Genomic DNA, 17,271 nt, shown 5'->3' on the forward strand with positions numbered 1-17,271 from the left:
AAGAGTTATTAGTTAGAGTCCTTGCATAAGCGCAGATGCTTCTCAAGGATCATGCCAACCTCAAATACACTGTATAATAAAAATGGAGCTACTTCCAGTCCACGATTAGTCCAAGATCATCTGTTTTAATGATAAACTATCAAATGATGAACTTCATTTAACGCATGCAAGGTTGGAAACATACAGTTAAAGTCACAATTATTCGCCCTCTCTTTTTCAGATATTTCCCGAATGATGTTTAACAGAGCAAGGAATTTTTCACAGTATTTCCTACAATATTTTTTCTTCTGGATAAAGTCTTACTTGTTTTATTACAGCTAGAATAAAAGCAGTTTTATTTTTTTTAAAACCATTTTAATGTCAATATTATTTGCCCTCTTAAGCTAATTTTTTTCAGTTTGCCTAATTACCCTAACTTGCCTAATTACCCTAGTTAAGCCTTTAAATGTCACTTTAAGCTGAATACTAGTATCTTGAAAAATATCTAGTAAAATATTATGCACATGACAAAGATGAAAGATATCAGTTTTTAGACATGAGTTATTAAAACTATTATGTTTAGAAATGTGTTGAAAAATCTTCTCTTCGTTAAACAGAAATTGGGGGAAAAATAAACAGGGGGGCTAATAATTCTGACTGAACTTGTGCCATATCTCTTTTCAGGACATTCAGGAACAGTAGATCTGGTAAAGAACACACAGTGGCCGTGTCTTAACCAAACCAGATGAGTCTTGAGCTTTAAAAACTATATTTGGTTTAGCTTTAGGTGGGTCGCAGCGCATTGGCATTGGCTCTGCTTTTCAAACGCCCCACCAGGGGAAATGATGAACTGGGTTTGCCCCGTTCCCCTTTAACCTCTCTCTTTCCATCACCCCTGGCTGAGCAAAACACAACCGTCAGATGACTGAGGCCAGAGCGGAGCAATGCTAATGCCTTTAACCTTTAAAGTACAACTCTTAAACACCACAGGCTGATGTAGTACAAAAACAGCTTCATGTAATAAATCCAATAGTACATTTAAGGCCCACTTTGGTAAAAAGGTGCCCCTCTTGGTGCGTACTCAAATACAAACAAAGGATGTTGCAGCTTGTTCAAATTACTTGATGAAATGAACTTAGGTAGCAGTTTTTCTTGTTCAGTTCACTTCGATTTATTTGATTTGATTTGTTTATTCATTCATTCATTTTCCTTCGTCTTAGTCTCTATTTCAGAGGTCGACACAGCGGAATGAACCGCCAACTATTCCAGCATATGTATTACGCAGCGGATGCCCTTCCAGCCACAACCCGGTATTGGGAAACAGTCATACACTCTCACATTCACACACACTCATACACTATGGACGATTTATTTTATTCAATTTACCTTTAGCGCATGTCTTTGGACTGTGGGGGAAACCGGAGCAAACAGAGGATACCCATGCCAACACGAAGAGAACATGCAAACTCCACACAGAAATGTCAACTAGCCAAGCAGATACTAGAACCAGTGACCTTCTTGCTGTGAAACGACTGTGCTAACCACTGAACCACCGTGTCGCCCTAATTTAATTATTTCGAAGAGAATTTCATACACTTAAAACAAAATAACCAACAAATGTTTTACTTATCCATACACACATTAAATAACTAATGAATTTACCCGGTTTTAAATGTTTAAAATTTTTAGCTTAACGTTTTTGACTTCTAAATTAAATAAAATCATTAATAAATTCATTTTATCCAAAACTATATACAAATGAGAATTACAACAAGAAATGTATCATAAAGAGAAAAAAGTAAACATGAGAAATGCTAGTAATAAAATATTTCAGGCACTGCTAGAACAAGGAGAAATCAAAGAGATTCTGTCATAATTTACTCACCCTCCATTCAAAATGCAGTCATTTGTGTCTAACGAAGAAATATAGATTGGTGTCGTAAGTAAATATGTATTTGTTTATTTATTTATTAATGCAGAGAAGAGTTTTCATCTGTCTTTTAAATATTATCAGGAATTTAGCATTTTAGGTTTGGAAGATCATTCCACTACTAAGGAACAGTAAATGACTAAAACTCTCATAAACAATATATTTTATGGCTCTGACTGAAGAGAATTTATGTTTATGATATCTGTAATTCCTGAATGTTAAAAATCAAGTGCATTTTCCAGTACAGACTTATTAGTTTTTATGTTTTTGAGTTTTGTGGTTTACATTTCGCTGAAGAGGGGAATTTAACCCTCTTATTACTTTTGAATTCTGGGTCCAGTTTTGGTTTATCTGTTATCTTTGGTCCAGGTCAAGCCTAGCTAATATAATTCACAAAAAACACATTGGATTCAATATAAAACGCAGTAAACCTTTAACAATGATTTTGCTTACACATTGAAACACAAATAAGGCATGTAAAAATGCTCCGAGGTACTTACTTGCTCTCCCGGAGGGCCACGGGGGCCGTCCTTCCCTGTGTTTCCTGGGGGCCCTCTTGCGCCTGGTGCTCCAGGAGGGCCTGGAGGTCCAGGTGGGCCAGCTTGACCTTGATCACCCTGATGGAAACATACAGACATGTGATACTGAATGAAACAGAAAAAGATAAAAACACAAGAACTGGAAGAAGTTAATTATAGTCCATTTGTAAGTAATCTGACTTCTCTAATAGTGGTCCATAAATAAGAACTACAATTACGTTTTTACACTTCAGAAAAGGAGAAAATATTTCAGGTTTTTTACTAAATAATTTCATGTTTGATTCAATGTTTTATTCGATATTTGTGTTTATCAGCAATATCTAGGGCTTTTTTTATTAAATGATAACTTCTGGGTCATTCTAATTTAAAATTGCCTATTTACATGAAGACACCATTTTGTGTGTGTGTGTGAAAACATGAGCTGCGTCTCAAATGGCACACTAGGCCTATACACTATGTACTCATGCACTATGTACTTATGCACTTACACACTCAACAGCATATGTATGTAGTGTCATCCCAAATGGCACACTAATGTTTTTTTACTAAGCGGTATTCAAACCGTTTCCTTGATGACGGTTGCCAAATCAGTGAAATAAATGACCAAACTATCAAATAATACCTGTCATGAGTATAACCGCATTTACCATCGGAAGGCGCTATAATCCCTCTCGAAGATAGCTCCGCCCCTTCCGCTACGTGAGCAAAGCTGCGGTCATTGAGTGCGTGAAGTGTCCATCATTCCACACTTCATTTTACCAGCTGAATGTGTGCATCATCCGGGTAATTAAAGTGCACTTATTATTTTTAGAGTTTTCAGTGTGAACGCACTACTTATACTATTTATACTACAACATGGCATAGAATAGTGCATAAGTATGCGATTTGGGACGCAGCTACATAAATATGAGGGATGTGATTGGCTGCAGGTTGCTAGGCATCAAGCCATAAGATTATAACCAGGGCCAGACAGAATCTGCTGACATTTTATGCTATTTCGGAGCAGAATTTTGTGAAAAATAAATAAATAAATCTGCGGATATATGCGGAATGATTTTGGCAGTATAGTAGCTAAAACCTTAAAACAAGAAATAAAAATTATAACCTTCATACTTTTAATTAAGGTTTACAGTGCACATCCAATTAGATCCACTTGTTTGGTGAACAAAGCAAGTCTCTCATATAATAAATCTACTAAAAGACAGAAAATATTACTTCACACAGTGTTTTTTGTAAATAAATCATATAAACATTTGCTTAACCTGCATAGCTAACCTAATTAACCTAGTTAAGCCTTTAACTGTCACTTAAAGCTGTATAGAAGTGTCTTGAACAATATCTAGTCTAATATTATTTACTGTCATCATGGCAAAAATAAAATAAATCAGTTATTAGAGATGAGTTATTAAAACGAATATGTTTAGAAATATGTTGAAAAAATCTTTTCTCTGTTAAACAGAAATTGGGGAAAAAATAAAAAGGGGGGCTAATAATTCAGGGGGGCTAATAATTTTGACTTTAACTGTATGTATCTTTAAAATACACTTTACATAGTTCAAAAAGTTAGCTCAATGGTATTTTTTTCATGTGGAACTTGCAGCAGTTAAAAAAGCAATGCTGATGTTTGGGAATTTGGCACTCAAGTCATGTCACGTTTATTTATACAGCACATTATATGGAAGATTAGTTTAAAGCAAGAAGCTTTACAGTTTTAGACATGAAAAACAGCATCAGTTCTGGTTTAAATTAGAATTACACTTCAGTCTGTCCAATGACGAAGGTCCTCGGCTTTTATGTTTTTACTTGGATTTGAATGTATGTCTAACCTCTATGGAATGAAGAGAAGAAATAAAGCAGAGATTCTGAATAAATAGGTGTAAAACGTTTCTATACCTGAGGTTAAAAGTGGTGTTTAGAACTTCTTGATTGTGAGCAAATGCATTTAGTTTCTTCATGCAAAATATAATTTCGGTAACCTTTATAATCATGACTAGACATATTATGGATATAAATATTTACGTCATTACGTGTCATTTGTACAGTTGTTCTACTTTAAATACATATGTCTTTCATATGCAACCCAGGCTCATCCTGAAAACGTACCTCTATATACATTTCTGGAGACCGTCAAATACGTGCCAGGAGCTACATTTTTTTGCAGTTTTTGCTTTCACGAATCCACCAGAGGCCGCTGTGTATGCTTTTGAGATCTCAAATTTCTCTCGCGAGTGGCATTCGCGCCTACTCTCTGTTCTCTCGTAAATTCACCAGAGGCCGCTGTCGACTGACTGTTTGACTGACTGACTGACCGATCGACTGAACCACCCTTCCCTGAACACAACCAATAGAATTTTAGAAGCACAGATTGACCCGCCCAGCCCCTTCCTTAAACCCAACCGACAAATTTAAAAAGCAATTCAAAACAGATAAGCCCTCATCTGATTTTTACCACGTTTTACTACATTCTCACCCTGTTATTTACTTGTTTATTTTATTTTTTGGCTTCTGTTTTTGTCTTACCCACTTTCTGGCAACCGTTCTTCACCGGACTCAAACCCTGTTGTCAGGGTCATCTCCTTTCTGTGTCTCAAGTCCACTGACATACATGATCAGCTAACATGACAAACTAGTAGCAGCCGGAATGCCGTCCATTAGGTAAGCGGTCAGCTGGTAAGCGCGAAAAGGAATAGCATCAAACCGTTCGTTTCAAAAATGAAATGCACCTATAATTCATCATTCGTGATCTCCAGAAAGGTATAGAGAGCTACGTTTTTAGAATGAGTTTATGTTGTTCATATGTTTATCAACTTGACACAACATATCTTCCCATAAATCTGTAACAAACATGGTTGTCATGAGGCCATTATAACTGTGTCATGAATATTTGTCTGATTGCGTCTTTTGGTGAACAAAGTTGAGTTTTTCATAAAGATTTCTCAGCGAAAGTGTCAATACTCTTTTTACTAATATTACAATCTTTTTAAAATATTACAATACTAATTTTAAAACAACAGCATTCCTATTTGAAGATATTTAACAACATTTTAATAACAAATTCCATTTGTACCACAGTAGTAGAGGCCAAAAAAAATATTAATTATGCTGATATAAAATACATGACACAATTATAATGGCCTCATGACAATCATGTTTATTACAGATTTATGACAAGTTGTTGTCTTGGTATTCTGTTCTAAAGACATTCCAATCATCTTCGCATTAAAAATTACATGACACTTAAAGTACACATCGAATCAAAACTAACCATATTGATTTCGTTAGCTCACATTACTAGATTCGTAACGAACAATTCATCTGTGCATGTCATCAAGAATTTTTTTAATATTTTCCCTTGAAATATTAAATCAAAATCTGCAAATGCACTTGCTGCTTAAATTCTCGGATTAGTCTGTCTGAGGCATTGGGCGTGGCTAACATACTTAACCACGCCCCTTCAACTGTCAGTTTAGACAGCACTATAACCTCACACAGAAATGGTGAAGAGGAGGAGTCTGTTAGGTTGTAATAACTCTCCCGAAACTCTTTTCCCGCTCTTTCTGAATGAAATGCCTACTTTATTACATCCAATTAGCTCTAAGTAGAAAAAACAAGCCACGCCCGCTGTTTACTCATTTAACATTCTCTTCCACTAGAAACAATATGAAAATAAAACTTAAATGACAACTGTCATAAGCATGCATAAAATCTCATTCATAATTTCAACTTGTGTCATGTCGTGATTATAAAGGTTTAATGACAGACCCCTTCAAGTGAAGTGTTCCCATAACTAATACTTTTCTGGCTGTGCTGGAAAACTTGATCAGCCACATTCACTGAAGCAGCAGACTTGCATGCAGCGCTCAGATATTTCACACACGGATGAGATTATGGCATTGTAAATATTGAGACGCACAAACAATAACACAGGCGATCACGCAACATGAGTCAGAGATGAGGAGATGAAGCTCTACACAGTAAAAAAATTAAATCCGTCAATTTGTTTTCCATATTTTGTGATTCATGTTTTTATCCAATGTTTTCCCAGTTTATGTGTGCATTATGGGAACTTGATCTTTTTTCCAACAACTTTTAACCTTCAAAAGTTCAATTAAGTGCCTTTTATTAAGATTTTTAATAGTTTGAAGTGATATATTGTCTGAGTTTGTGTCGTATATTACAGTACAAAAGCCTTTTAATTAACTAGCAGTACACTTTCTGTTATTTTACAGAGTTATTTCTCTATATATTACTTCTCATACATTATTTCACATGACTAAAATGTCAATAAAAGTCACTTTGATAAACTGCAGAGTTGAATTTTCAACATCATAAGTCGACAGAGCAGAGATCAGCATCCCATAATGCAATTCACAACCGTAAATAAATAGAAAATTTCACAAAATACGGAAACTGTTAATTAACAGATATTTTTTTACAGTGTGGTAAGGGGAGAATCTGCACATGCCTTGCACACATGCTACCTTCAGCATACGCCTCTGGAAACTGGGTTGATCGGCTGAGATGTAGCCATGATCGTAGCGAGGAAAGACCATCTGTGCAGAAAAAGACCCAGAAAATACATGGAGGAAGAAAAGACAGAGGGAAATCGAAGGATAGTACGGAAACGGAGCGAGATCTCAGGCGACGTTGAGCGAAGGCATCTCGATGGAGGCTACGGCAGCAGAGAAGGGACAAACCTTAATGAGAATCTGATTACTTTGCAGACCTGCATGAGTGCCATGGCCCTGCGAGAGGAACAGGAGGAACAGAGGAGCACACATACACAGAGACCGGTCATCAAAATAAGCAATGGGAAAAATATCAAAGCCAACAGAGCACCTTTGTGGTCAGTTTAGCTACTGTTTGACTGACAGACCAGTTATTTGGCCATTTTGTGTGTCGAATGTTTGACAGGAAACAAACACAACATTATGAGATGCAATGTACTCTACTATTTTAAAGCTTTGGGTTAGTGAGATATCTTAATCTCTTAAGTGTCATGCCATGATAGCAGGATGCTTACATTTACTTTACTACACTGTTAACAATTTTTGTAAATGACACAGCATTTTGTAAAAGGAACTGTTTTTACCGTAGGGCAGTTATGCAGCATGTTACTGTATTTTAAAGTTTCATTGTGAAAATTACTGTATTTTTTACATTCAATATATACATATAATTCTGTAAATAATGATACAGTAATATAAATAGTGCTGTAAATTAAATCCAGTATTTTTGCTGCAATTGATTTACAGCAAGTTACTGTAGATTCTGGAAATTGTTAACAATGTATGTTCCAATTAAATCGTAATTTAATCATGACAAACTTTATATCGTTGGAAAGGTCTAATGGTGCATTCGCACTGGACGCGGATGAAGTGATTTACACGCTGTATTGCAAAATTACAACATGCAAAGACGCGAATAGAAATCCTGCGGTGCAATAAGCCCGAATAAGGGAGCGCGAATTGAGCATTTTGCGTGTTTGACATAAATTCTGCGTATCGCTCGAATTGGAAAATCGGAACTTTGCGGACATTCGTGCCGCATTAACCAATCAGGAGCTTGCTCTTGTAGGACGTGATTATGACATAGTGCCTGCAGTTAGTGTCCCGAGGGGAAATCCTCCTGCCGACACTGGATACCAGATCATCAAACTGGGCTTGGGTCAGTCGGAAGCACCGCTAAAAGCCTCTATCATCCAGGTTTAGTTTCTGGAGGAAATTATAAACTCACTGGAGTGGAGCTGGGTACACCACTGAAACAATCTAGTAGACTCAGACACGGTGCCGAACGAATCTATGCTGTTTTTCAACCTTTCTAAAGCACTTAAAGCACAGCTACACTCAATAAATCCATGTTAGCCATATAGCAACGAAACTAGAGTCACCGGGGAGACAGAAGCCCCACCCATGATGCGAATCTGTGTCTGCTGTAAAATGAATTTTACGCGTGAAGTGAATTTGACGAGAGTAAACTCAATATGTCCATGCGCTTATTTACACGCCGCATCTGGTGTGAACACAGCATTAGTCTTCTGAATACCTATTTTAGTTTTTAGATTTTACTGTCACCCTTTAACCTTTGGGACTGTTTGCAGTTATATTTAAACCATAATACTGTATTCTAAACATAAAGCAATCTTTAGAAACAGGTATTTATTCATTTGCGAAAGTCAGAGTTTGCGCATCAGAGTTGTAAAGCATTACTTTGCTACAGCAATCCACGTTTAAAAATATTTTAGATGTTTTTCAGAGGCTACATTCAAATTAAATACCACCAACCATCTCATACTATTTGATGTCTACTATACAAATATTGTCAAATGTATGACAAAATATGGTTCCTATTCCTCAAAACATTGTGATAATTAGGGGACGCCCTTATATGGTCACCAATGTAAACTGTATGTCATCTGAAAAAAAGCTTTGTTTGCATGTCTGACCGAATCATATTTTAGCTTATGACTGTTCAACGTTGCCCAATAGATGTTTTATGTCACTGTGAAAATCACAGTAATCCAAACTCATGCCATGTCATGAAAATTAAAAATACTAGTCCCACATGCAAACCAAAAATGACAATGTGTCTGGACAGCCTAAAAACAAGTAAAGACTCGATTACAAAAATGACCAAATACTCTTAACATTGTTGAACTTGCCATCTAGAAATAGCACTGGACAAAACCCACAGATTTATTTTAGCTGTTTTAAATCACTCTGGTCTGGACATCGCATTTATGTTCTGTTGTCTCTTTGAACCACATTCAGAGGGCTGGACTGAGGATCAGAGAAAGTGACATGACTGCCGCGAGAGATCTGAAATAAGCTGAAAGCATTAAGTGAGGACGGATGTCACTTTCTCTTACTGAAAAGGCTTGAGAATGAAAACAGGCAAAAAGTGAGAAGTGCAAGTATTATTTCATAACTATTCACCGTCATGCTGAATCGTGTTGTGGGAGAACTGTGGCAAAGTGGTAACTTTATGTGGCCGACAGTCAAAAGTTTGCATACCCTTGGAAAATTGTTAATATATGTGCCCTTTTTATTAAAGAGAACATGACCAAGCAGACAAAACACTGGAGAAAATAAAACATGGGGAAAAAAAAATGAATCAAATTTGAAATCACTCAGTTCAGTGTCTTTATACTCTGTATTGTCTTGTTAAAGGGGTAGTACACCCCAAAATTCTGTCACCATTTACTTTTATGAGTTTCTTTCTTCTGTTGAACACAAAAGAAGAAAGCTGGAAACCTGTAACCATTGACATCCATAGTATTTGTTTTCCTACCAGGGAAGTCAATGGTTACAGGTTCTCAGCTTTCTTCAGAATAGCCTCTTTAGTTTTCAGCAGCAAAAAGAAACTCTTAAAGGCTTGGAATCACTTGACAGTGAGTAAAAAGTGAGCACATTTTAATTTTTGGGTGAACTATCCCTTTAACATCATGACAGCGGGTTGTGTTTTGTAATAGTTGTCTGTGAGGACCCAAATTATTGACTGTAGTAAAGCTGTCCAACATTCATACAGCAAAATGAGAGTACAGTTTCTAGCCATATCGAACAAGAAAGTATCAACTTTTCATTTTCCATTGGTCTTAGTACACGATTTAAGTAGGAAAAGGAACATCTGGTTTGAATTTTTTGAGAGAGATGCTAACGGTCTAATTCGATTCAATGATTTATGCTAAGCTAAGCTAAAAATGCACCCGTCACACCCAGAGATCAGCTGAAAAGATTTTTTAAAAATTATAACTCGGCAGTTTAACTCTAGGTGATGTGTAAATTAAGCCTTTTTAGAAAAAAGTGGAGTGGTCCTTACTTTGATTATTAGAAATAATCAAAGTAAGATGCTAATGAGATGCTAATGGTTCAATCACATTCAATGATTTATGCTAAGCTAAGCTAAAAATGCACCTGCCACACCTAGAGATCAACTGATTGGATTTAAATGGTAATGGTAAATGGTAAAACTAAACATCTAACTTTAGGTGATTTGTAAAATGAGCCTATTTACAAAAAGAATGTTCCTTACTTTGATTATTGGAAATAAAGTAAGATGCTACAGGTCTAATACAATTAAATGGTTTATGCTAAGCTAAGCTAAAAATGCGTCTACCCAATCCAGGCTCATTATTGATATGTACCTCTGTTTACATTTCTGGAGAGCGTGAAATACATCCCAGGAGGTACTTTTTTTTTCTTTTTTTTTTTTTGCAGTTTATGGTTTGGCGAATCCACCAGAGGCTCTTGTGTACGCTTTTTGAAATATCAAATTTCTCTTGCGAGTGCCATTTGCACCTGCTCTTCTTGCATAAATCCACCAGAGGCCGCTGTCGACTGACTGATTGACTGACCGACAGACTGATACCCCCACACCCTTCCCTAAACCCAACAGATAGTATTTTCAAAAGCAACCCAGAAAAATAAAAGCCCTTTTGGTCACCTGATTTTTACCACATTTTCAGATTTTACCACATTATCACCTTGTTATTTACTTGCTTATTTTATTTTTTGCCTTTTGTTTTTGTCTTGCCTGCTTTCTGGAACCATTCTCCACTGGACTCGAACACTGTCATTGTTGTCAACTACTCTCTGCGTTTCAAATCCACTGACGTACGCGGCGATCAACTGGGCAAACAGGTAACAGCAAAGAAGCCATCCCCACGAAGGTAAGCGGTCAGCGGTAGCGTGAAAAGAAACAGAACTCGTCTGTGGAGTCATACCACCCTGTAGTGTTCATTTTAAAGATGAAACGCAGCCATATGTAGCTCTGGCTACATAATTTGTGCTCTCCAGAAATGTATACGGGGTTTATTTTCACAATGAACCTGTGTTGCATCTACCACACCAGAGATCGTTTTGGTCCTAAACGACTATGCAATCGGAGGAAGTGTTTTGGAACTTCGTATGGACAGAGTTCAGAATCAGACAGGTGAAATATATCCAGCACAACAACACGAAGGTCACAACATGAATACACTGGTGGGTGGAGTATATCAGAGCTGGTGCAGATATATCCGCACCTTTACTTGCACTAGCGGAAATACTTTTGAGAGGGTTTGTGACAGGTTTGGTTTGTAAGAAATTCATGAAACTCTTCTTCTCTCTCAGCTGACAGGGTTATTGTGTTTACCAGTACACTCAGGCAACACAACACATTTACAACCCTGCCTTCTGCAGTGCGGGGAAGTCAGAGTATTCTAAAACCACATATCATCACTCAGCCTTTTTTCGATTTCTTTTTTTTTGCCCTCAAATGACGAATATAAATACGAAAAGAACTTTGATTGAAGTATACCGGAGCCTAGGGCCGCACAATATATTGTTTCAGCATCAACATCGCAATGTGATCATTCACAGTAGTCATGTTGCAGGATTTGCTATGTTGAGTCTATATTATAATTTACAATTTCGTCACCTTGGAATTATAAGGTTCTATCTGCATCTAAATGATATTGCGATATTGAGCTTTAAAGTTTTTGCATTACATATAGCAAATAATATGTGAGTAACAGTTTTCTTTCTTACATTAACATGACAGAGACCCTAAATACACTCTAAATGTAAATTATCAAAGTTGAGAAAGTTGAATTTTTGCTTTCTGTAACATTTATTTTTTGTTTTAGGATGAATATTTATATGAATTATTGAATTAAATTGATTGAATTATATGCTCCATAATTTAAAGACTTTAAAAGAACAATGCTCAGACAATAAGCAAATGAGTTTAATAAACTCTGAAAAATGTTTCACTTACCATATATACACAAATAAAAATATTTTACATTTAATATAGAATTTTTTTAAATATTCGTTTCTTTTTCAACAATGTAAAACGTAACATTTCATCTCAATGTCAAAAAATGCTTCTAAATCATCACATTTACACATATCTCAATTTTGTGTGGTGTGGCAGCATTATATAGTCAACTCTGATTTTGTGTTTCTTTCTGGTCTTTCCTGCTGTCAATGGAGCAGTCTGGTGAAATGGCAAAGAAATCTGATCTTAATTGGTCCTAGTGTGTGTATTAAAAATGCTGATTGGCTCACAGAAAGAACCTTATACAGTCAAGCTAGAGTTCGACTTTGTAGATAAACCATTTTTGTTTTTTAAATAAAAAGTCTTCAAATGTAAACAACTAAAATAGATAAATAAGATGTCATTTAATAAGAATAACTCAATTTTGACAAAAATGTCAGATAGAACCTTATAATTCTAAGGTGACGATTTGCGTATATTTTAAGGCCTGTGATTGTATGAGGAGTTTAAAAGCCTTCAGGAATAAGAACTTTTACTGTTTGTAAATTTTAATAATGATATTTTTTAATTACTGTACCTTAATATTGTCAGACCTGGAAAACATGTTTATTTCGACTGTATATTTTTCTTTATTGCATTTATCTATGCTTGTAGATTTTGCGCTGATGCACTCCTACTACAGAATCACCCCAATCAATCTAAAGCTATCAAGTTTTTACAAATAGTGATATACTGTATATCACAGAATAACAAAATATTGCTATGTTCGATTTTTCCAATATCGTGCAGCCTTTTATTTGTGCATGTATACATAGTCAATGATAAAAAAAAAGGAAGAATCACAATTTCCCCCAGGGTATGCCAACTTTTGAGCACAAAACTGTGAGAACTAAAGAGAAGCGGGAGAAAGTGAGCGAGTGGCACGGTATTGATGCCAGCGTTAGCATGAGGGTTGAGTTAGCAGGGATGTGAAGGCCCGAGGGAGGCTTGAGGTTTCCCACACTGCTGCTTTACTCAGCACTACACACACGCTCAGCTCTCCATTCACCTCTATTGTTCTGACGCTATATAAATTACACTGATTATATTTGCTGCAGACTAAACCCCAAGCCTAAAATAAGACTTGTGGCATTTTTAGAAGAGAATAAAGACGTTATTTACTCTGTGTTTTTCTCTTTTGAGGGCTTCCCCGCAGGGAAGTTTGTTCAGATTTCGCTACAGTCTGGAAACTTTTTTTACTGTGTTTGTGCTGCGACTCACGCTGTCTCACACACATAAATAGATAGACATTAGACACTCTTCGGTGGGTTGAAATATCAATCTCCATTGTTCTATGTTCTAAAAAGCATGTACCAGACCACTGTTTTAGTCATTCGAAAAATAATAATTTGGATAATATGAATGTCAAAAAGTCAATGAAAGTGTACTTTGGCTTTAAATTCAATTTTTTATGTGTTGTAATGTGTCCAGATTCATTATATCATATAGTTATTTACATAATGAGTATCCATTTTATAAACTAAACGAGAAAGCATCTTTAAATTGTCAAATAATTATATCATCATTTAATTAATTAAAAGTCCAATCCAGGGTCAATATAAAACATTCCAAGCTTTAAAACATTAAAATACTCGGAAAAATTTGCATATGCAGTATATATTTTATTTACTGCTTTTATAACTGAGATCGACGACAAGACTTTTGTCAGGTAGTGTATATATATATATATATACACACACACACACACACACACACACACACACACACACACTAGCTGACAAAAGTCTTGTCGTCGATCCCAGTTGTAAGAGCAACCAATAAAGATTTGACTTCTAGTTCTGATCATTTGCAAAAGTGACAGAAGGTAGATTTTTCTGATGAATCATCTGTTGAACTGCATCCCAATCATCACAAATACTGCAGAAGACCTATTGGAACCTGCATAGACCCAAGATTCTTACAGAAATCATTCAAGTTTGGTGAAGGAACAATCATGGTTTGGGGTTACATTCAGTATGGGGGCGTGCGAGAGATCTGCAGAGTGGATGACAACATCAATAGCCTGAGGAATCAAGACATTTGTGCTGCTCATTACATTACAAACCACAGGAGAGGGCAAATTCTTCAGCAGGATAGCACTCCTTCTCATACTTCAGCCTCCACATCAAAGTTCCAGAAAGCATAGATGGTTAAGGTGCTCTAGGATTGGCCAGCCCAGTCACCAGACATAAACATTAATGAGCATGTCTGGGGTAAGAAGAATGAGAAGGCACTAAAGGTGAATCCAAAGAATCTTGATGAACTCTGGGAATTAATTCTTTTTCCACTGCACCATGACTTTATATTCTATACTGTACATTATTTCTGTTAAGTGACAAGACTTTTGTCTAAGCAAAGTCAGACCTTACTGTCTCAATTAAATAATTAAAAATCAAGGCATGATCATATTTTATTTTTGGTAACATAAGCATAATCTAGAGGCCTTTGTCTTTCATATAAGCCACTTCTGATACCAAATGATCAACTAGAAGTCAAGTTATTATTTGTTGTTCCTAACTGTGCGTTCACACCGAAGGCAGTGAGAGTGTCAAAACTCTCTACGTTGATCTCATATTTAAAGGAGCCATTGCAGCATATCAACGAATCAGTTACATTCCTACATAAAAACAGGCATTCTAGCGTGAAAATGTTGCACACTTTTTATTAAACTCATATAACAATGGAAGATCTAGTTGCTACGTGTGGTGTGGCTTTGCTCCACTTATCCAATATGTGTCCATATCTGAAATATTCTGAAGCAGCAATACTTTTTTGTACTGTTGTTATAGTTAGCATGAGATTCCCGCTTTTTTAAGAGAAAAAAAAAAAAAACATCAATGCACATCAGTAACTCGCCAAAACATCGTAAATAATTGAAAAATCCAGCAAACCCTCAATGATCAAACCCTTGGGAACAAGTATGGTCGGAACCTAAGTTCACAGGTCTGTGTTTTCTGGACTTCTCTGAAGCGGTGGACTTCTACATTCTGATTGTGTGAAGTCTAGATCGGAGACACGGCCGGCTGGAAGTGCCATATGCACATCTATTATAATAGGATTTTTTATGACATAGTATAACAATAATTAATATTTTTACAGTACTGTGACGGTTGGGTTTAGGGTTGGGGTGGGGGTAGGTTTTAAAAAATACAATTTATTGGGTAATTTAATAGATAGCATAAATAATACTCGGTACAACTACCATTTTACATTACTGTGACGGTTGGGTTTAGCGTTGGGGTGGGGGTAGACGTCAATAAAATACAATAACTGGGAAATTTAATAAATAATATAAATAATTCTCGTTGACTCTAGCAACAACCTTCCGATTGCTTGCCAACGAACCGCGTCATAGCTAATTATCATAAAGTTGACTTGATTTCAACTCTCCTCGACGCCCACACTGGCGAAGACGCAACGCTCATCGCTCCCTATCGCCGCCGGCTCACATTGAAAATGAATGACTTCTGGCTACTTTGACGCTCTCGCCACTTTTAGTGTGAACGTACAGTAAAACTTGGATATCCGACAAGAATTTTGTCAGGTGGTGTATAGTTAATACCATAGTGTTTTGACCCATATTATATATTAAAGTGTATTATACTGCATATATAATATTATTACTGTATAAGCAGTAGTACTAATTACTGTAGTATTAACTAGAGTAAATTAATAAACTTGCAACAAATACTGTAGCATACTTTAGTTTTTACTACAGTAAACTGGTGTATTGTAGTATAATATACCCTATATTATTTAGACAACTACAGTGTTGGGTCAGTATATAAAATGATAATATTTATGGTCTAAATACTTAGTTAAGACGTATTCAAAGCTATAACTATTACAGAAACAATTATATGAAATTGGATATTTTTTATGACAAAGATGCATGAATATGTCATAGGTAAAATTATGCTGATAATATCAAAATATTCCAAAACTCCTATACCTAAATTATGGCATAGCATAGTAGTATTTGGATTTATGTGAGAAAAATTTTAAGGAAGTTGAAGAGGATATAGAAAGAGAGAGAATACTGAATATATTCCAGCCCTCTGCCACACGCAGGTCATTAGTAATCCTAATTTATGATGCATCGTGATGTTAACATCATGTACAGTAATATGGATACATACACATTTGTAGTTAAAGTAATAGAAAAAAAATGAAGCACTGACCCTTGGCCCGGTGTCTCCTTGGTCACCCTAAAACACAGAAATGAGAAGAAATGCAATTAACAACAGAAGGTTTTAGCTACAGTAGCGATTTGTCTATTCGTATTGGAAGTGAAAAAATGACGCAGAGAGAAACATCTATTTAAAGTAACAAAACAAGAGAGCCGATCATTGAAATCAGGGCAGAGAATGAGCACAACTCTGTTAACTAATTACTATAAATGAGAAAAACGGATTTGGGAGAAAAAGTGTCCCGAGGCTCCAAGTTTTTGTTTTGTTGTGCTTGTTTGCAATCAGGAAAAGATTTCAAGCCGGTCTTCATTCACCACAGGTTTCTCCCTCCTCTAATTTGATGCCTGACACGGTCTACATCTTCTCCAAAACATGTGTTTGAAGACAAAAGCCAATGCTAATGAAATTTGTGAGTTGTTTTAAAAATCGCAAAACATCTGCTTGATGGGAAGTTAAGATCAGAAACAGAACCAAACCATCCATATAGTACTCTGCAAATGTCTTAGGCCACCACCAGCTTTGGGAGGCTAAGACTTTTGCACAAATCTAGCTAGCTAAATGGTAAGGAGCAAGTGCAGAGAGATTACTTTTGGATGGGAAATATGTACACAATATTCAGATCAAAATTACTTTAGGAATCAAAATCGAAAGTCTGTGTTTAACATGACCTCTTTAGCATCAAAAAACAGCTTGAACCTTTCTGAAATGATGTGCTATTTAATATCAAGCATCTGTCAGCATTTCGAAGAGTTCTTCCTTAGATTTAGCATCTACTATCTTTACTTTTCTCTTCAGGTGAATCTCATACTGCTTATACATACTGTATAGAATATTC

The 17,271-nt window shown here is 36.0% G+C and overlaps 1 protein-coding gene across 1 annotated transcript in view; it reads right to left on the reverse strand.

The window, feature by feature from the left end:
* The window catches only part of col23a1a (collagen type XXIII alpha 1 chain a), a 299,792-nt gene that overhangs the window by 42,364 nt on the left and 240,157 nt on the right, over positions 1 to 17,271 (reverse strand). The window contains exons 9-11 of the mRNA XM_056472084.1: positions 16,428 to 16,454; positions 6,930 to 7,001; positions 2,410 to 2,526 (exon numbers count right to left, since the gene is read on the reverse strand). Coding sequence (XP_056328059.1) covers positions 2,410 to 2,526; positions 6,930 to 7,001; positions 16,428 to 16,454 — 216 coding nt within the window. The remainder of the gene's footprint in view (positions 1 to 2,409; positions 2,527 to 6,929; positions 7,002 to 16,427; positions 16,455 to 17,271) is intronic.

Source organism: Danio aesculapii, chromosome 14 (assembly GCF_903798145.1).
Source record: "Danio aesculapii chromosome 14, fDanAes4.1, whole genome shotgun sequence".
NCBI lineage: Eukaryota > Metazoa > Chordata > Actinopteri > Cypriniformes > Danionidae > Danio > Danio aesculapii.